The 17,126-nt window shown below is 52.0% G+C and overlaps 1 protein-coding gene across 14 annotated transcripts in view; it reads right to left on the bottom strand.

Annotated features, from left to right (window-relative positions):
- Positions 1–17,126, bottom strand: part of AGAP1 (ArfGAP with GTPase domain, ankyrin repeat and PH domain 1) — a 639,539-nt gene that overhangs the window by 9,390 nt on the left and 613,023 nt on the right. For all 14 annotated transcript variants that reach the window (XM_054258069.2, XM_054258070.2, XM_054258072.2 and 11 more), the window contains one exon: positions 1,068–1,323. In XM_054258069.2, coding sequence (XP_054114044.1) covers positions 1,068–1,323 — 256 coding nt within the window. The remainder of the gene's footprint in view (positions 1–1,067; positions 1,324–17,126) is intronic.

The raw sequence follows: 17,126 nt of genomic DNA, 5'->3' as shown, positions 1-17,126 counted from the left end.
TTGGTCTTGTACTTCCAGCCTCCAGAACTGTGAGAAAATAAACGTCTGTGGTTTAACGTCTGCACCCCGTCTGTGGTATTTTGCTGTGGCAGCCCTAGCATACTACAAAAGAGTCTTCATTTGTATTACATCACATGTTGACTGATGAGCAGAAGTGAGTATCGGAGTGCTTTTGGTATAGTATCTGTACATCTCATCTCTGTACAAGCTCCCACTGCACCCACCAAAAAAGTCAGATCAGAAACATGCAGAAACCTGCAGCATTCTACACGTGCTGCTGTAGAACCCGCTGCTGTGCTGACCCATCCTGCCTTGCGGGTGGAGGCAGAAGAGCCTCCTGCTTGGTGACCCATCTCTGGGTGCTGCCCCCAACTCCTGTGCACACACTTGCCTTCCCCACCTGGGGAGCCTCCCTGCAGGCAGCTTTCTGCCTGTCTTGGGTGGGGACTGCCGTGCCTGAAGCCCCAGGGGACCACAGGCAGCCCCTACGTGGGCATGGGCTTCTCAGACACAGCTCCCGGGTGGCACAGGAAGGACCTCTGCACAATCGCTTTATCCTTCTCTTTCGCTCATTCAAGCACTGTGACAAATGCTTCAAGAGGAATGTAAGGAACAACTTTCCCAGTAGAAATTAATCAGAATGCTTCAGAAGAAGCCCTTTGACAAACTCCTACCACATCAAACCTCAAAGTTTAGGGTCCAGTATTTCTGGGTTAAGTGAATAAAAACACCAAAGGTTTGGAAAAGGGGAAACCCTATGAGCCCTCCAGTTAACACAACCCCTTTCCCACAGAAGATGATGGAAATGAAAAAGTGGGACACCCCCAACCCTGCTTGACAAGGGGCAATCCCAAACGTGCAATTTCTAGAAACTCGGCAAGTGCTGTAAACGGAGGACCAACTGTCGCTCCATAAGGTCCTGTGCACTTCGATCTCAGTTTGCCATTAGGCGCTCTTCCCACTTGCAGACGGAGAACAGCCTTCTGCCAGAAATATGCCCACGGAAGCAGAACAGAGCAGAGTGCCCCTTGCAGCCCCATCCCCTGCCAGGCATGCCGGCCACCTACCCAGATGAGGAGCTGTGCCAGGACCACATTCCCCTTGCGGCAGGCCAGGTGCAGCGCCGTGCGGCCGTCTCCCTCCCCACAGGTCTCGTTCACCTCGTCCCGGGAGCCGTGCGCCAGCAGCAGGATGGCCGTCCGCAGGTCCTCGTCAGCGGTGGCCCGCAACAAGTGCTGTCCCAGGGACAGCTCTGTGCAGGGTAGCGGGGCCAGGAAGAGCTTCTGCTCGTACTTGGCACGAATCCACCGTTCCTTCTCTTCCCTGCAAAGAGCCACCAGACAGGTGTGGTCACCATCAGGCGAGAGAACATGGGAACCGAGAGGGAAGTGAAATAGCAGAAAGCAAGGGTCTTCACTGGGCACAAAGCCCCCTGAGGGAGAGATTAATCCACCTTCACAAAACAGTATCCTCACCAGCATCATCAGCCCAGAAATGCAGGTTCTCAGGCCTCGCCCCAGATCCCCTGAATCCAAACCTCTCCGGGCATTTTAACAAGCCCTGCAAGGGGGTCTAATAGCCCCCAGCTGTGAGAGCCGCTGATCTCAGGCTCATACATTGCCTTGGTGCTCTCCATTTCTGTCACTTTTCACGTAGAAGCTGTCCTTGGAAAGAAAGCAATCAAGTGAGGGCTCAAGGCCGTGGCCTTGGATCCTCGCACACCCGGACGTATGGGGGAGCCACCCTACTGCCTCGGATCCGCATGATGGAAGCATGAGCTCCAGGGCTGAGAGCTCAGTTTCACTTTAAGCAAGAAAGACTAAGTCAGGACTGTAGGACACCTGGCTCGAGTCAGAGGGTAGGACAGCTAGTGCGCTTCCTACACCTGGGGGTGACCATGTGCTCTTAGCTCCAAACTCCGAAACAGGCGGTGCGTGTGGACTCCCCGGGTCTCCAAACCATTTCAGCCTCAGAAAACATGGCAACAGACTCCCGCAGGAGAGGGCTGAGTCTCCAGTGAGGAGGTTTAGAAGGGAGATGCAGTTTTTGGAACCTGCAGATACTTGGGGATGGCTTAAGTGGAGGGGACAGATGTCAGGAATTCCTTAAATGACAACAAATGGTGGGGTTTTCTGAGGGAAATTGTTCCAGGGCCTGGGAAGCTGGCAGGAAGTTCCTGGAAGCCAGAGCTGAGCGCAGAGGAGAGGACGAAGCTGGGGAGGGGGTGGATGGGGCCGGGGATGTGGAGAGCAGATGATGCTGGTGCTTGTCCCCTGCCCCCAGCATCACAACCTGGCTGAGATGGGGCTGCCAGAGCTGGCCTCCTCTACAGAGGACGGGGACTCTGATACACATCTGTGGGGAGGGCTGAGGAGGAGGAGAGGACAGGATGACACGAGAAGCTCCAGAAATGCAGGAGGAAACCGGAAGCGAGGCCTGTTTATGTTGACCCAAAGGAAGGAGCCCAGGCGAGCAGCTCCCGGACTCTGTGGCTACTGATGATGGTTTCTGGTTTCTCAACGAAGAGTGTGAGAGATGCTGAAAAAGACTCTGCTGCACAGCTAGAAGGGAAAAAAAAGGTGAGGTGGTGGGGACAAGAAGTTTTACAAACAGTGTGAGATTTTACAAGTGCTGTTGAAATTTTACAAGGAGCCCAGAGCAGAGCCTGGCTAGGGAAGTGCTCCCTACCTGCCTTTTTGACCAGGATGATGAAGAAAAGAGGCTGGGCATGATGGTTCATGCCTGTAATCCCAGCACTTTGGGAGGCTGAGGTGGGCAGATCGCCTGAGGTCAGGAGTTTGAGACCAGCTTGGCCAACATGGCGAAACCCCGTCTCTACTAAAAATACAAAAATTTGCCAGGCGTGGTGGTGGGCACCTGTAATCCCAGGTACTTGGGAGGCTGAGGCAGGAGAATCGCCTGAACCCGGGAGGCAGAGGTTGCAGTGAGATGAGATTGCGCCATTGCACTCTAGCCTGGGTGACAGAGTGAGACTCCATCTCAAAGGGAGAGAAGCAAAGAAGAAAGAAAGAAAAGATAGAAAGAAAAGAAAAGGAAAAAGAAAGCAAGAAAAAGACAGACAAAAGAAAGAAAAGCCCTACATGTAAGAAGAGACCGCAATTCCCCACAGAGACTTCAATAATGCGCTGATTCACAATCGCCCCCTCCTAAAATTCAGAAGTTTCTCCAGGGGAATAATCAGAGTACAGAGCTACAAACGACAGGGAGAAATCACTCAGGGCTTCTGCGAAAGTCTAGAAAGAAAACTCATTACCCGTGACATTTTTGCTTCCGAAGCACAGAGGAAAGGCCTTGTTTACACCTTTTACCCGTGTTTACACTGCACCTAGTGATCTAGTGTCGAGTGAGCCCTAATCTGTTTTTAAATACTTAGGCAAACAAATTCTTCCAGGAGTAAATCTGGATTAGTTTTGCTTCACTTCCTGGTACATGTGAGTGACCCCAGGGTGACCCCCGACTCTTTTCATTTGGAGATTTCCAGGACAAACATTTGGCTACAGCTGAGAACTGACAGCAGCCACCAAAATGCAGCAGAGGCAGCCCCCGCACCCCACTAGGGCAAAAACGCGCGCACAAAAGCGCTGACAAAATCTGGGAAATACGGATTAAGGAGACAGACAAAAAGAAGTCGTTCTGATACTATTTTAAATACCTTATTTAAAATGCATTAAACGTTTGTTGATGCATTTCATAAATCACAAAAGAGAAGGAGCAAAACGTGAATTAAATGAAAAGGGATGGCGGTGAAGGATATGTCCAGATTTTCAAGTTCCAATTTGCTAACTCTCATTTTTTGGTAGGCATTAAAATCACAACTATTTTATTCCGCTCTGATTGATTTTAAGAGTCGTTGCCAAATCACCCAGGGATAAACCAGAGAACTTAACATAGTAGCTACAGTGCTAACTGCAATTACTCAATTTTCTTTTATATTTGAACACCCCAGCCAAAGAATGAGTACAAACCTACGGCTCATGAACCTTTGGCTGTGTCAGTATGCTCTCCCTGGAACTGCTGGGGTGACTCTGCCTCACATCTCACCTCAACTACCAAGCTGACACACACCTGACGAGCTGCTCTTCACTTTTAAAACTCGGCATTGTTGCTACCACCTTAATCCCGCGAGAATGGCTGTAATCAAAAAACAGTAGATGTTGGCGTGGATGGGGTGCACAGGGAACGCTGCTGCACTGCTGCTGGGAATGTAAGCTAGTAGAGCTTCTTTAAAGATCTCAAAGTAGAACTACCATTTGATCCAACAGTCCCACTACTCGATATCTCCCCAGAGGAAAAAAAAAGAAAATACTCATACACGCATGTTTATAGCAGCACAATTCACAACTGCAAAATTGTGGAACCAACCCACATGCCCATAACAAGCGGATGAAGAAACTGTCTGTGAGATACGTATGTACACACACACACATACATATATATGCATATACACATATATGCGTACATATATACACAAACACATATACATATATACATATGATGGAATACTATACAGCCACAAAAAAGAATGGATTAACAGCGTTTGCAGTAACCTGAATGAGATTGGAGACCATTATTCTAAGGGAAGTAACTTAGGAATGGAAAGCCAAACATCGTGTGTTCTCACTGGTATGTGGGAGCGAAGCTATGAAGGCACAAAGGTGTAAGAATAATATAATGGAGTTTGGGAACTTGAGGGGAAGAGTGGGAGGGGGTGAGAGATAAAAGGCTGCAAACAGGGTGCAATGGATACAGCCGGGGTGATGGCTGCACCAAAGTCTCACAAGTCACTGCTAAAGAACTTACTCATGGCCGGGCGTGGTGGCTCATGCCTAGATCTCAGCACTTTGGGAGGCTGAGGAGGGTGGGTCTCTGGAGGTCAGGAGTTCAAGGCCAGCCTGACAAATATGGTGAAACCCCATCTCTACTAAAAATATAAAATAGGCGAGTGTGGTGGTGCGCACCTGTAATCCTAGCTACTCAGGAGACTGAGGCAGGAGAATTGCTTGAACCCAGGAGGCGGAGGCTGCAGTGAGCTGAGATTGTACCACTGCACTACAGCCTGGGCGACCCAGCAACACTGTCTCAAAAAAAAAAAAAGAAAAAGAAAAAATAAAGAATTTATTCATGTAACCAAATACCACCCGTACCCCAATAACTTACGGAAAAAATCAGCATTGTAATAAACTATGTAATAAAAGGTGGGTCCAGGTTTTGAGGGGCTAAAAATGTATATCATTCTGGAAGCCTCCTTTAAGAGAAAGATTCTAGGATTCTGTAATGAAGTTAGGAAGAGGGCCTGGAGGCGGATGGGAGAAGGGGCAGCCCCTAAGGTTCAGGCTTCCTTATCGAAACTACTGCAAGAGCTGGAACCGGTGGTTCATAAGGGCTTGAAACCCTCTAACAATTCAGATACAGAAAACGGGGTTTTCGTATTGGAGAGTGTCATCTCGGAACCCTGCAGAGGAAGGAGGTAAGCACCAAGTCCCTTGGTGACTCCTTAGCAGGGTCAGCCTCCCTGCGGGCTCCAGGTCCACGTGACCTCCTCTCTCTCCACCACCGACGCCCCCAGATCTGTTTCTGCAGCTTTTATCACCTGATGGAACCAACAGCTCTTCACCCAAACTTCCTGTGCTACTTAAAAACAGAAGCTTTCGGCCGGGTGTGGTGGCTCACGTCTGTAATCCCAGCACTTTTCGGAGGCCGAGGCGGGTGGATCACTTGAGCTCAGGAGCTTGAGACCAGCCTGGGCAACATAGTGAAACCCTGTCTCTACTAAAAAATACAAAAATTAGCTGGGTGTGGTGGCGCATGCCTGTAATTCTAGCTACTTAGGAGGCTGAGGCAGAAGAACTGCTTGGACCTGGGAGCTGTAGGTTGCAGTGAGCCAAGATCGCACCATGGCACTCCAGCCTGGGTGACAGAGCGAGACTCTGTCTAAACAAAAGAAAGCAAAAAAACAAAAACAAAACAGAAGCTTTCAATGCTGACTTCTGAGTCCTTTGGAACTGCAATATTTCATTGTTTTTTCGGATACTAGGAGGTAGCCAGGGAGTGAGGGGCAGCCACTGGGCTTTGTGTCTGCATCAGAAGTGATTCTCGTTAGCAGCTGAAATTTAACTAGCATGAAGGCAGGACTCAGACAAGGGCGATGGGCTGTCTGGGTGCTAACTCAGCAGCCTCACGCATGTCAGCCACCTGCTGTGACTTGAAGCCACCTCCTGTGGCTGTTCCCTTCCTGATGCCAGGGGGAAAGCTTAGCTCCCTGAACTTTCTTCAATGGCCACAGGCAGGGGAAGAAATCTCACCAACGCTGAGCTCAAAGTCTGCACTCTGAAGCAGTGAAGACTGTGGCTTATGTGTCTGCTTTTTTCTAGGTAGGGGTGTAGTCTTTCTAATACCTTCTTGGACCCTCCTTTCCTCATCTGTCACATGCGGACAGGGATGTCTACACCAGGCAGGGCTGTTTTGGGATTTGAGATCACGCATGTGGATGACAGCATGGCCACGGTGGTTCCCCTGCAAAGAGCGGTTACTGTTATGAGTGACGAGAACAGCCTCTCTGATAATTCAGCGTGATGGTGAGCACACAGCTCACAGTAGAATCGGCACGTACAAACCAAGTGCGAGGGGCCGCAGGTGCGGAAGGCCTGCTGGGCGCTGGGGGCTTCTACATCATGGCTGTCTGTAAACACGAGCCTCACGCGACTCTACATGCTCAGCATGGTAGGGGGGCCGCTCTTGGCCAGAGGCCTTGCCAAGCCTGGTGGCATCCTGTGAGCTCCCCCAAGGGTGCAGAGGATGCCGAGACTCTGGGGTGAAGAGGAGTCTGGCTGGTTTAAATGACCTCACAGCTGTCAGAGTCGCAGGGGCAGCATCTGGTTGGCTCCTGCCCATAGCCTTGAGATGTATAAAGGCTTCTTGGATATTAGAGGCTGGGTCATGTCCCAGGAAATTCACATGCTGAAGCCTTAACCCTCAATGTGGCTGAATATGGAGATGGGGCCTTAACCCTCAATGTGGCTGAATGTGGAGATGGGGCCTTAACCCTCAATGTGGCTGAATGTGGAGATGGGGCCTTAACCCTCAGTGTGGCTGAATGTGGAGATGGGGCTCTTCAAGGAGAATTAAGCTTCAATGACACCATAAAGGTAGAGCCCTGATTCAATACACCAGGTGCCAGTATAAGGGGACGGGACAGTGGTGATGTCTCTCTCTCCCTCTGAGCGCACCCGGAGGAAAGACAGAACACGGGGAGAAGGTGCCGTCTGTGAGCCAGGGAGATTCGTCTCACCAGAAACGAATCCTGAGGGCACCCTGACCTCGGACTTCCAGCCTCCCGAACTGTGAGATGTGAGTGTCCTGTGCTGAAGCCTCCCATGTGTAATACGCTATTATGGCAGCCCGAGCCGACGCGCACCCTGGACAGCATCCTCCGTCTTTCTCACTAGCATCTGCATATACAGGTCACATGTGACCAAGGGACAGGCTGACAATGGCTTCTTCTCTATGAGACTATGCCACCCAGAAGCATCTGCCCTAAGTAAGAAGCCATGTCGTCTAAGCACACAGACCCAAATGGTCAGTCGGATGCCTCGATTCTTCTTCTGGGATCCCCGGCTTGTCTCGGCCGAGCCTTTCATTTTCCCCAAGGAAGGCCAGTTCAAGAGCAGGCAGCTGGCAGTAGATCACCTCCCCTCATTCCAATCCCCGGGAGGACCACTGCTCACAGCCTCTGTTAGCTAATGAGCTAAAAAATGAATTATTGGTGCGGCCGGCCGTCAGCAGAAAGGAGGGGGCCCAGCTCCTCATTTGATGTGGTGCTGACACACCTTTAAATAAATCAACCGCAGGAAAGCCAGGGAAAAGGAGGGAATGGGCGACTCATCGGAAGAAAGGCACTGACCCAATCCCCAAAATAAAAAGAAAAGGTGCATTTCAGGCACCATTGCATTTTGTATGTGCTTCTCCTCCTGCCTAAAAGAAGGCATCTTTTGTAGGTGTCTCTTTACCTCTCTCTGGGCCATGACAGGAAGCCATCCACAGGGACAGCCAGACGCTGAGCATGGGACTTAGGAATCACTGGGTAGGTGCAGGGTCTGGATTGCAGGAGCCGTGGGTTTTTCGGGGTCTGCATGCTTGGAGACAGACACGCTGGCACTGCAGCCTGATGGGCTGTGGCACATCTGAGCTTGAGGACTGGTGACTTGGTCAAGGTGGCTTCCCTGCGTTTACCCCAGAGACAATTCTCTCGGACACTCCCCACCTGCAACCCACATACTTAGTGCCTGCCACGCCAAATCCACCACATGACTCCGCTGGCAAGGTGTTATCTCCCCGTAATCAGAGCACTCAGTGTGGGGGTTAGGATGACAGTAATGAACTTTATTGACCATTCCTGGTAACACCTGACTCTTGAGGGGACCTGGAGCATTTACATATTTAAAACAACAAACTCCATATCCAGTGAGGAACAAGATGCACATGTCACAGCAGAGTGGTGGCCATATTCTGGGAAAAAACAAACTCCATATCCAGTGAGGAACAAGATGCACATGTCACAGCAGAGTGGTGGCCATATTCTGGGAAAAAACAAACTCCATATCCAGTGAGGAACAAGATGCACATGTCACAGACTGAGAGTGGGAAAGCCCTCGGTGTGTGCGCCTGTGAGTGTGAGTGCCCACTCCCGACTCCTGGGCCCCTGAGCTTGGGCCAGGATGCCCATGCTGCTCCCAGCTTGCCCAGTGTCAGCCTGCAAACAGAAAGCAGGTGCTGCACAGACGGCAAGACAGCCAAGTCAGCGACGATGGATCCAAGGTAGAGTCAAGAACAGATCAGGAGGGATGGGATGGAGAGGGGCATTTATGTTTACAAGAGAAAATGTGCAAATCAGGGTTGGGGAGAGAGAGTTTTTATTGCTTTTCTTTTCTTTTTTTGTTGAGATGGAGTCTCCTGTGTTACCCAGGCTGGAGTGTGGTGGCGCAATCTCAGCTCACTGCAACCTCCGCCTCCCAGGTTCGAGCGCTTCTCCTGCCTCAACCTCCTGAGTAGCTGGGATTACAGGCACCCACCATCACACCCGGCTAATTTTTGAATTTTTAGTAGAGATGGGGTTTCACTATATTGGCCAGGCTGGTCTTGAACTCCTGATCTCAAGTGATTTGCCTGCCTCGGCCTTCCAAAGTGCTGAGATTACAGGTGTGAGCCACCACACCCAGCCTCCAGACAGCTTCTATTTCAATCTCTGTGGCAAGGGTTGGGGCTGATCATCACACGCAGGCTGCACCAGGCTCTGTCTTGGGGTTACAGGTCCTGGGGTGAAAGCCTGTGGGGAGACCATATGGAAGCCCAGGGCTACAGTGTCCGATGGAGAATACACCTAAGCAGGACCAGTCACGTGACTGATGACTATGATGAAAAGGCACCAACCAACTGTGATGGTTTATCTGTCCTCAAGTGACTGGGGGATGCCATGGGTAGGTCTGAGTGTTCCCAGCACTTCACACTGTCTGATACTGGGATCGACCTTTTCTTCTTTATTTTTGAGACAGGATCTCGCTCTGTCGCCCAGGCTGGAGTGCAGTGGCTTGACCAGGGCTCACCTTGACCTCCTGGGCTCAAGCAGTCCTTTCAACTCAGCTTCCCAAGTAGCCGGGAATACAGGTGCACACCACCATGCAAGGCTAATTTTTTGTACTTTCTGTAGAGACAGGGTTTTACCATTTTGCCCAGGTTGGTGTCAAACTCCTGGATTCAAGTGAGCCACCTGCTTCAACCTACCAAAGTGCTGGGATTATAAGTGTTGAGACACGGTGCCTGGTCTTCTCTCTCTCTCTTTTTTAAAGACAGGGTCTTGCTGTGTTGCCCAGACTGGGTTTGAGCAGGCTGGATTGCTCTGGGTTCAAGCGATCCTCCTCCCTCAGCCTCTGGAGTAGCTGTGACTACAGGCGTGTGCCACCATGCCTAGCTAAATTTGTGTGTGTGTAGAGATAGCAATCCTCCCACCTCACCTCCTGAGTAGCTGGGCCTATAGGCATGTGGCACCATGCCCAGCTGGGACCGGCCCTTTCTCATCCCAGTAACTGGAAACGCTGCAGTGAGGGTGCCTTCCCTGCAGGGATGTTCAATGACGTCTGCTGTTTGATCATTGCTAGTGTTTGTGTCACCCCAAATCCATTTGCTGAAATCCTAACTCCCCAAGGAGATGTTATTAAGCGGTCAGGCCTAGGTGGTGATGGCCCTGCCCTCATAAATGGGAGTTAGTGCTCTTATAAGAGGCCTGAGGGAGCTGGTTTGCCTTTTCTACCACGTGAAGACGGAGAATGAGGCATCCTCTATGAAGCAGAGACCGAGCCCTCACCAGACGCTGACTCTGCCGTGTCTCTATCTGGGACTTTCCAGCCCCCAGAACTGTGAGTCAGACTTTCTGTGGTTTATAAATTACCCCATCTGAGGTATTTTGTTATAGCAGCCCCAGAAGACTAAGACAGTAATAAACCTAGGACTTCCTGCATAATTTCTCCATCTTTATTTACAATGCTACATGAGACAAGTGGTGGGTTGGAGGTGGCTGATCATGGACATATATTTATATAAACGTAAAGAGTCACTATTAAAATAGATAAACTCTGTTATACAGACTAGGGAAAGTCTCAGTAATGTTCATAGCCAATGCTTATCTAGTATTTGCGATGTGCACACCGAGTTCAGGCTTTTTTATTTTTTGAGACAGGGTCTAGCTTTGTCACCCAGACTAGAGTGTAGTGGTGCGATCATAGCTCACTACAGTCTTGAACTCCTGGACTCAAGTGATCCTCCTGCCTCAGCCTCCCAAGTAGGTGGAACTACAGGTGCATATCACCATGCCCAGGTAATTTCTAATTTTTTTTTTTTTTAAGAGAAGGGTGTGTTTTTCTTTTCTTGTCTTTCCTTTTGGAGACAGGGTCTCTTTCTGTTGCCCAGGTTGGAGTGCAGTGGCTCCATGAGGGTTGCTCAGGCTAGTCTTGAACACCTGGCCTCAAGCAATCCTCCCACCTTGGCCTCCCAAAGTGCTGAGATTACAAGTTGAGTTACTACACTCGGCCCAGGCTGAGCCTTTGGTATAATTATCTGGTTTAATTCTGACAATCCCTAGTGCGGAAGGTCCTATTCTTACCTCCATCTTAGAGAAGGTCAGTGATACAGAGATGGGAAACCCTGCCCAGGCCCCCTAGCTGGGACAGCTGACAGACTGGCTGGCATGGCACTGTGTGACCTCCTGCTCAGGGATCTGATGCGTCCCAGATTAGGGAACTTCTTCCCTTCTGCACAGCCACTGCCTGGGCTTCGAGGTTCTAGGTGGATCCACAGCATCATTCCCCCACTCTCTCCCTGTGGCCATCTCAACACTTGGTCCTGGTCTCTGGTGAAGGGTTAGGCAGGGTTTGCTTCCAAGAAAGAAAGCTGTGGCCCCACTGGGGCAGCTGTAAGCTGCACATGGGTGTTGACATGAATTCATGGAAATAAAATAAAGTAAAAAACTCAGTCCCTTGAGACACATTTCAAATGCTTTATATAAATATGTGGTTGGCAGCTGCCACCTTGGGCTGCTGAGATTATCCAGAACATTCCCATGGCTGCTGGTGTAGAACACCAATACCGCCGCCGATCAGGACACATCTCGCGCTGCGACCGGGAACGTTTCTGCCCTCACGGGGATGCCTGGATCCAGTCATCTCAGGTTTTCCTTCCTCCTTTGCTTCCCTATCAACATTATTTGTAATTTATTTAAAATTTTACAACAATTACAAAGATTAATGATAGTTTAATGGAATTTTAGAATGAAGAGAAAGGAAATCACTAAAAAGGAAAAGGCAAGTCATATAGATACCAGTTCCCCAAACAGAGGTGCTGCCCAGGTACCAGGTGCCCGGGTGGTGAGGGTGAGCAAGCAGCTGAGTCCCAGAGGTGACCCTGGTCACGGCGGGTGGCAGTGTCATCTATGCACTGGCAAATCCTTGTCAGTCACGAGCAAAGGATAGACCAAGACCTCTGGGGACACGTGGAGAGCTTGGCGAAGTCACACCAAGACACGACCACCTCCAGAGAGAAATGCTGTCTCTCTGCCATGCCCCAACTTCTGTTCCTCATGCATTTGAGAGCTGCGAAGATGTGGTCACACACAGCCACCTGCAGCTGTGTTTTGGTCCCGGCAGGGAGGGCTCAGCATGTAGCCAAGGGGTAACAAGGTTAATGGCTTGGATTCCCAGAAAAGAAAGTTTGAAGCAAATAACCACAAAGCTTCTGACCGTCTTTCAGTACTGTCTTGTGGCGGGGTCTGGGAGATGAGCGGGACATAGACAAGTGAGTGGGACGCCGGATGGCCCCTCAGTCCTCACGGGGGCTGCTGCGTGGGGTAGGGCTGGGGCGTTCTGGGGTGCTGTAAAAGTGGTCCCTCGGTGGTTTCATCCCGAGCCTTCGAATCTCACAAATGTGGTTTTCTGAGCACGTCTATGAAACACTGAGCAACAGCTTTTCCTGAAAGTGCACTCCGGGTCGAGTCTAATGTGTTCATTTTGATTGGAACCCCTCTCTCCAGGGGCGACAGGGCCAAAAGAAGAATTTGTGTATTTGTGCCTGTAGCCTGTCACAGCCTTCCCTTTGCAAACATCTCCCCCTGCCCCCGCCAACAGGTGGGAGAGTTCAGCAGTGACTTTCATGGAGATTCTGCAGCAGAGCGGGCTGGCATGGAGGAACACCCTCGGGGTGAGGTGCAGAGCCGGGAGGGACCCACCTGCCTGGTGTTGAAACAGTGACAGAGGAGGAGAGGAAGGACAGAGGAAGAGAGAAAGGAGGGCTAGCAGCAAGGAATTTCCAGAGTGCTTCCTGCCTCAAGCAAAACAGGAACTGGGAGGGGAGGCATGGAAGAGGGGGCTGGAACAATATGTGAGGAAGAGAGAGGGGCTTCCTCTCTCGGCAGGGGAAGACCCTGGCCCACTGCGAGCGGGCGCTGACAGCTGCCCCCACCTTGCACGCATGCCTTCTCCCCAAGCCTCGTTGCTAGGGGGTCAGGCGGAGGGACGGAGCACAGCCCACAAAGGCCGATGGATATTTATTCCTTAATTACCAAATGCTTTTAAGAAGCTGGCCACTGTAAATCCCGTGTGCAGGGAGCAGGAGGCAGTAGACAAGGATTTATGCTCGTGGGGCAAAGACAAAATAAATATCCCGCCTGACTTCTGATCAATATTATGAGTGTTTTTGCCAACCTGCAGGGTGTTTTATGAGCACAGAGGAACAGAAGAGGATCATTATTAATTAAATAAAGCCAACTGTATTAGGCTTATTACTTCTGCAAGTCACAGTTAAATGTGCCTGGCTGCAGGTGAGGGGGCTGGCAGATACCTGGGCAGGTGCGGGCCCCAGGCGGCCCAGGAGAGCGAGGATGTGCCCAGGCACTCTGGCCCCAGCGTGCGGGATTTACAGTGGCCAGCTTCATGAAAGCAGGCATGAAGGAGACGTCGGATCAGGCTGAGACTTGGGGCACTTGTGGCTTTGCTGCCATAGCACTGGGCTTTCCCAACACTCCCTGCCTGTTGGGAACCTGACCAGGCCTCACAGAATATTCCCAGATACAAGTCCCAGTGCAAATGCAACCTCATTGTCCTCAGGTGAGACAACCTATGGAGACCATCTGAGGAATCATGGAAGCAGGCGTGAAGATGAACCAGGCCAGCAGTCCACACCCGCCGGGAGGGGGACGCATGAGGCCTGCTAGTGAACCCAGTCAGCGCAGGACCAAGGCTCTGTTTGGTGTCTACATGTGCCGAGCGCTCCGTAAGCACCCGCACAGAGGCGGAGGGACCTGGGCCTCTCTGGGCAGGGCCATGGTTGGCTCTAGGGCCCAGGGCAGCCCCCCACCCCGCCAGGCCTCAGCGTTTCCTCTCGAGAGGCTCAGTGATTCAAGGCCTGCTGCCTCTGAAGCTTGAGGTCCTGCAGGAGAATCCGCTGGGGAGGTAAAGACAGCACAGGAGGTGCTGCTACCACTCGGGGACAGAGCCAGTTGCCTGCCAGCAAGAGGCCTGCACAGCCGGTGCAGACCCCACCCAGGGCGCTCTCTCACTGAGCCCACTCACAGCATGGCCTTGGCCCAGCTCGTCACGTTGACACATGTCAAATGTACCACAGTCCAGGGCAGCCACCCTCTCGTAGCCACCCCCACGGGGTCCGGCACACTCTGCGGTAGGCAGTTGGGCAAGGAAGCAGCAGGGGTTCTTGGGGTCGTCTCTCCTGGGCCCCCCTCGTGAAGCCAGACCTTGCCTGGTCCTCCTGGCCTACTCCTGTGAGACCTGCAGACCCCATCCTGCTGCCGCCAGCACTGTGACCAAGGCAGGTGGGAAAATCAGCCCACGGCCTGCAGAAAGCCCTGCCCACCAGCTGGCTGTGCATGACCCCAGCCGCTCTCCAACTCCGTTCATGGGAGATCCACCCCAGAATCAAAGAACTGCCTTATGTGGATTATTGGGTCCCTGGAATTACAGCATGGTCCCCAGAGCCCACCTTCTCGAAGCTTTTCACTGCCTACTTGGGATGCCACAGGCTGGAAGAAGTGCAGTGTCCATCACATGGAGGGCAGGGGTCGGCCGAGTCACACACACAACAGCCAGGCGCACACAGGCGCCCAGGAGCCCCGAGCTCCACACCCTGCCGTGGCGCCTGCACGTCTACCCTCCTGTGACAAGCTCTGGCTAGCTGCAGAGGGACATCCTCTTTCCACTGAGGCTTGGACAACATGCTAGGAAAGGCCAAGAGAGGCTGGAACACTGCAAATGGACCAATGGTCCTCAGGCTTCAACCAACGTCCTAAATCCAAGGTCCTCTCCAGCTCCAGCCACACTGATTCGCATATGTGCTTCGAAACTGGCAAAAACAGCAGACATCTTGATGCCTGGGCCCCAAAGGCTGCCAGTCAGCCAGCCAAGGGCAGCTGGAAACAGTTATCTGCTGCAGCGCCAGGTGTCCCTGGGAGGGGTGACAGGAGCACTGTGTTTGTGTGCTCTAACCCCCGGTATGATGGTGTCTGGAGACAGGGCCTTGGGAGGTGATTAGATCAGAAGAGTAGAGCCCCCATGAATGGGATTCTCACCCTTATAAGAAGAGACAGAGAGAGATGAGCACTCTCTTCTCCTCCACATGAGGACACAGCAAGGGCATCCGTGTGTAAGCCAGGAAGAGGCCCCTCACCAGAAACGAATCAGCCAGCACCTTGATCTTGGACTTCCCAGCCTTCAGAAGTGTGAGGATTCTGATGGTGGTCCTGACCCTCACAGCCCTGTGCCCCCAGGAATCAGAGAAGGGACAAGGATTTTGTGAGAGGCAGACAGCTCCGGTGCTGGCCAAGGGGCAGGATCCATCCCTGATGAGAACGTTGTCTGATGAGGCTGCAGGACTGAGGTCCCCACCTGTCGAGAAGCACGGCTGGGGGACTTCTCAGCCCCATGCAGCCAGAGGGCACTGGGGATGGAACAGAATGGGGTGCTTGGGAAACTGAAACTGCCCGCATCAGCTTGGCCTGGTGGTTTGTCTCTCATAGAAGCTAACAGGCCTGGCCCTCCCTACCAGCGCCCTGGCTGCTGGAGCAGGCACTCAGCCTCTTCTCTCGGGCCTCTACACGGGTCTTCCGCCTTGCAGGGTTCCTGGGGCAGATCCACTGCCCAAAGCCCCCCGCCTAAATGCAGGTGGGAAGTGGCTAAGGTTTCACACTGCTGCAGGCCTGGGCTGGAATACTCGATTTCCCTACCTGCCAAAGGGGATAAAACCCTCCACATCTCAGGAATATGGTGAGGACACAAAGAGGTCATGCATGTGGCACAATGCCTGGGGCAGCCCTTGGTAAACGCAGAAGGGCAGGGTGGGGACAGGAGCCAGGGAGGATGGTGAGGTGCTCAGAAGGGGCGTAGGAGGAAAACATGGAGCCTGTGCCGAGGTGGGGGGTGGTGGGAGGGGCCCAGCAGGATAAGCCTGCACAGGCTGCAAATAAAATGAGGACAGGCCAGCCCAGCTGCCCCCTTGGAGGGGAAACATGCCCCCGGCTGGGTGCTCAGGGCTTGCGACCAGCGGGTGGGACCATGCCTTTGGGAACAGCAGAGCATGGAACCTGGGGTGACCAGTGACCCTGGGGGTAGAGATTTTTCCTTTTCTGGGAGGCAGTGACTGGGAGTGGGGCTGGAGGATGGAACGGGACAGCGGCACTGGTTTTGGGGAGAGAGATCCCTCCACGACGCATGTGCTCTCTGGAACAGGGGAAGGCAGGGTGAGGGGGGCTGTGTCTTCTGTAGTCACGGTCAGTGCTCAGAGCGTAGGCCATTAATGAGGAGGGCACTGGAGACGTGACTCCCAGGAGGTCAGGCCTTGGGGCTGGGAAGAAACCAGTGGAGTGGGCAGGCAGAGAGGCAAGAGGTGGGGTGGGGCTTGTGGTAGGAGAACCAAAAGCAATCTTGAAGTCTAACTTTTTTGAAAGAAAATGTTACACTATTGGCAAAAGGCAGAACATCCAGAATGTTCTAGAAGCAGCTGAGATATTTTTATTTTTAGTATTGCCCCACCGTTTTCTAATCTTTTGTGAAACAACACAACACAACAAGAGACCTTTACAGGAAAAGTCACCACAGGAACACCCCTTTAACTCACAAAGTCCTTGTGTCTCTCAGCCCTTCCTGCCATTTTCCACTTGCAGACAGATCTTACCTATGTGGCATTTAACACAGCCACCTTCGTTATTCTGCTCAAAGGCAGTTTTCTTTTCTTTTTTTTTGGAGACAGAGTCTCACTCTATTGCCCAGGCTGGAGTGCAATGATGCGATCTCAGCTCACTGCAACCTCCACATCCCAGGTTCAAGTCTCCTGAGTAGATGGGATTGCAGGCATGAGCCATCACAGCCAGCTATTTTTTTTGTATTTTTAGTAGAGATAGGGTTTCACCATGTTGGCCAGGCTGGTCTCGAACTCCTGACCTCAAGAGATCCACCTGTCTCAGCCTCCCAAAGTGCTGGGATTACAGGCCTGAGCCACCATGCCCAGCCTCAAAGGAAGTTTTATAAGGGAAGTTTGTGAATTCATTTGGAAACTGA

This window comes from Callithrix jacchus, chromosome 6, assembly GCF_049354715.1.
Source record: "Callithrix jacchus isolate 240 chromosome 6, calJac240_pri, whole genome shotgun sequence".
In the NCBI taxonomy this organism is placed as follows: domain Eukaryota; kingdom Metazoa; phylum Chordata; class Mammalia; order Primates; family Cebidae; genus Callithrix; species Callithrix jacchus.
This window is presented reverse-complemented; position numbering and strand designations above follow the sequence as displayed.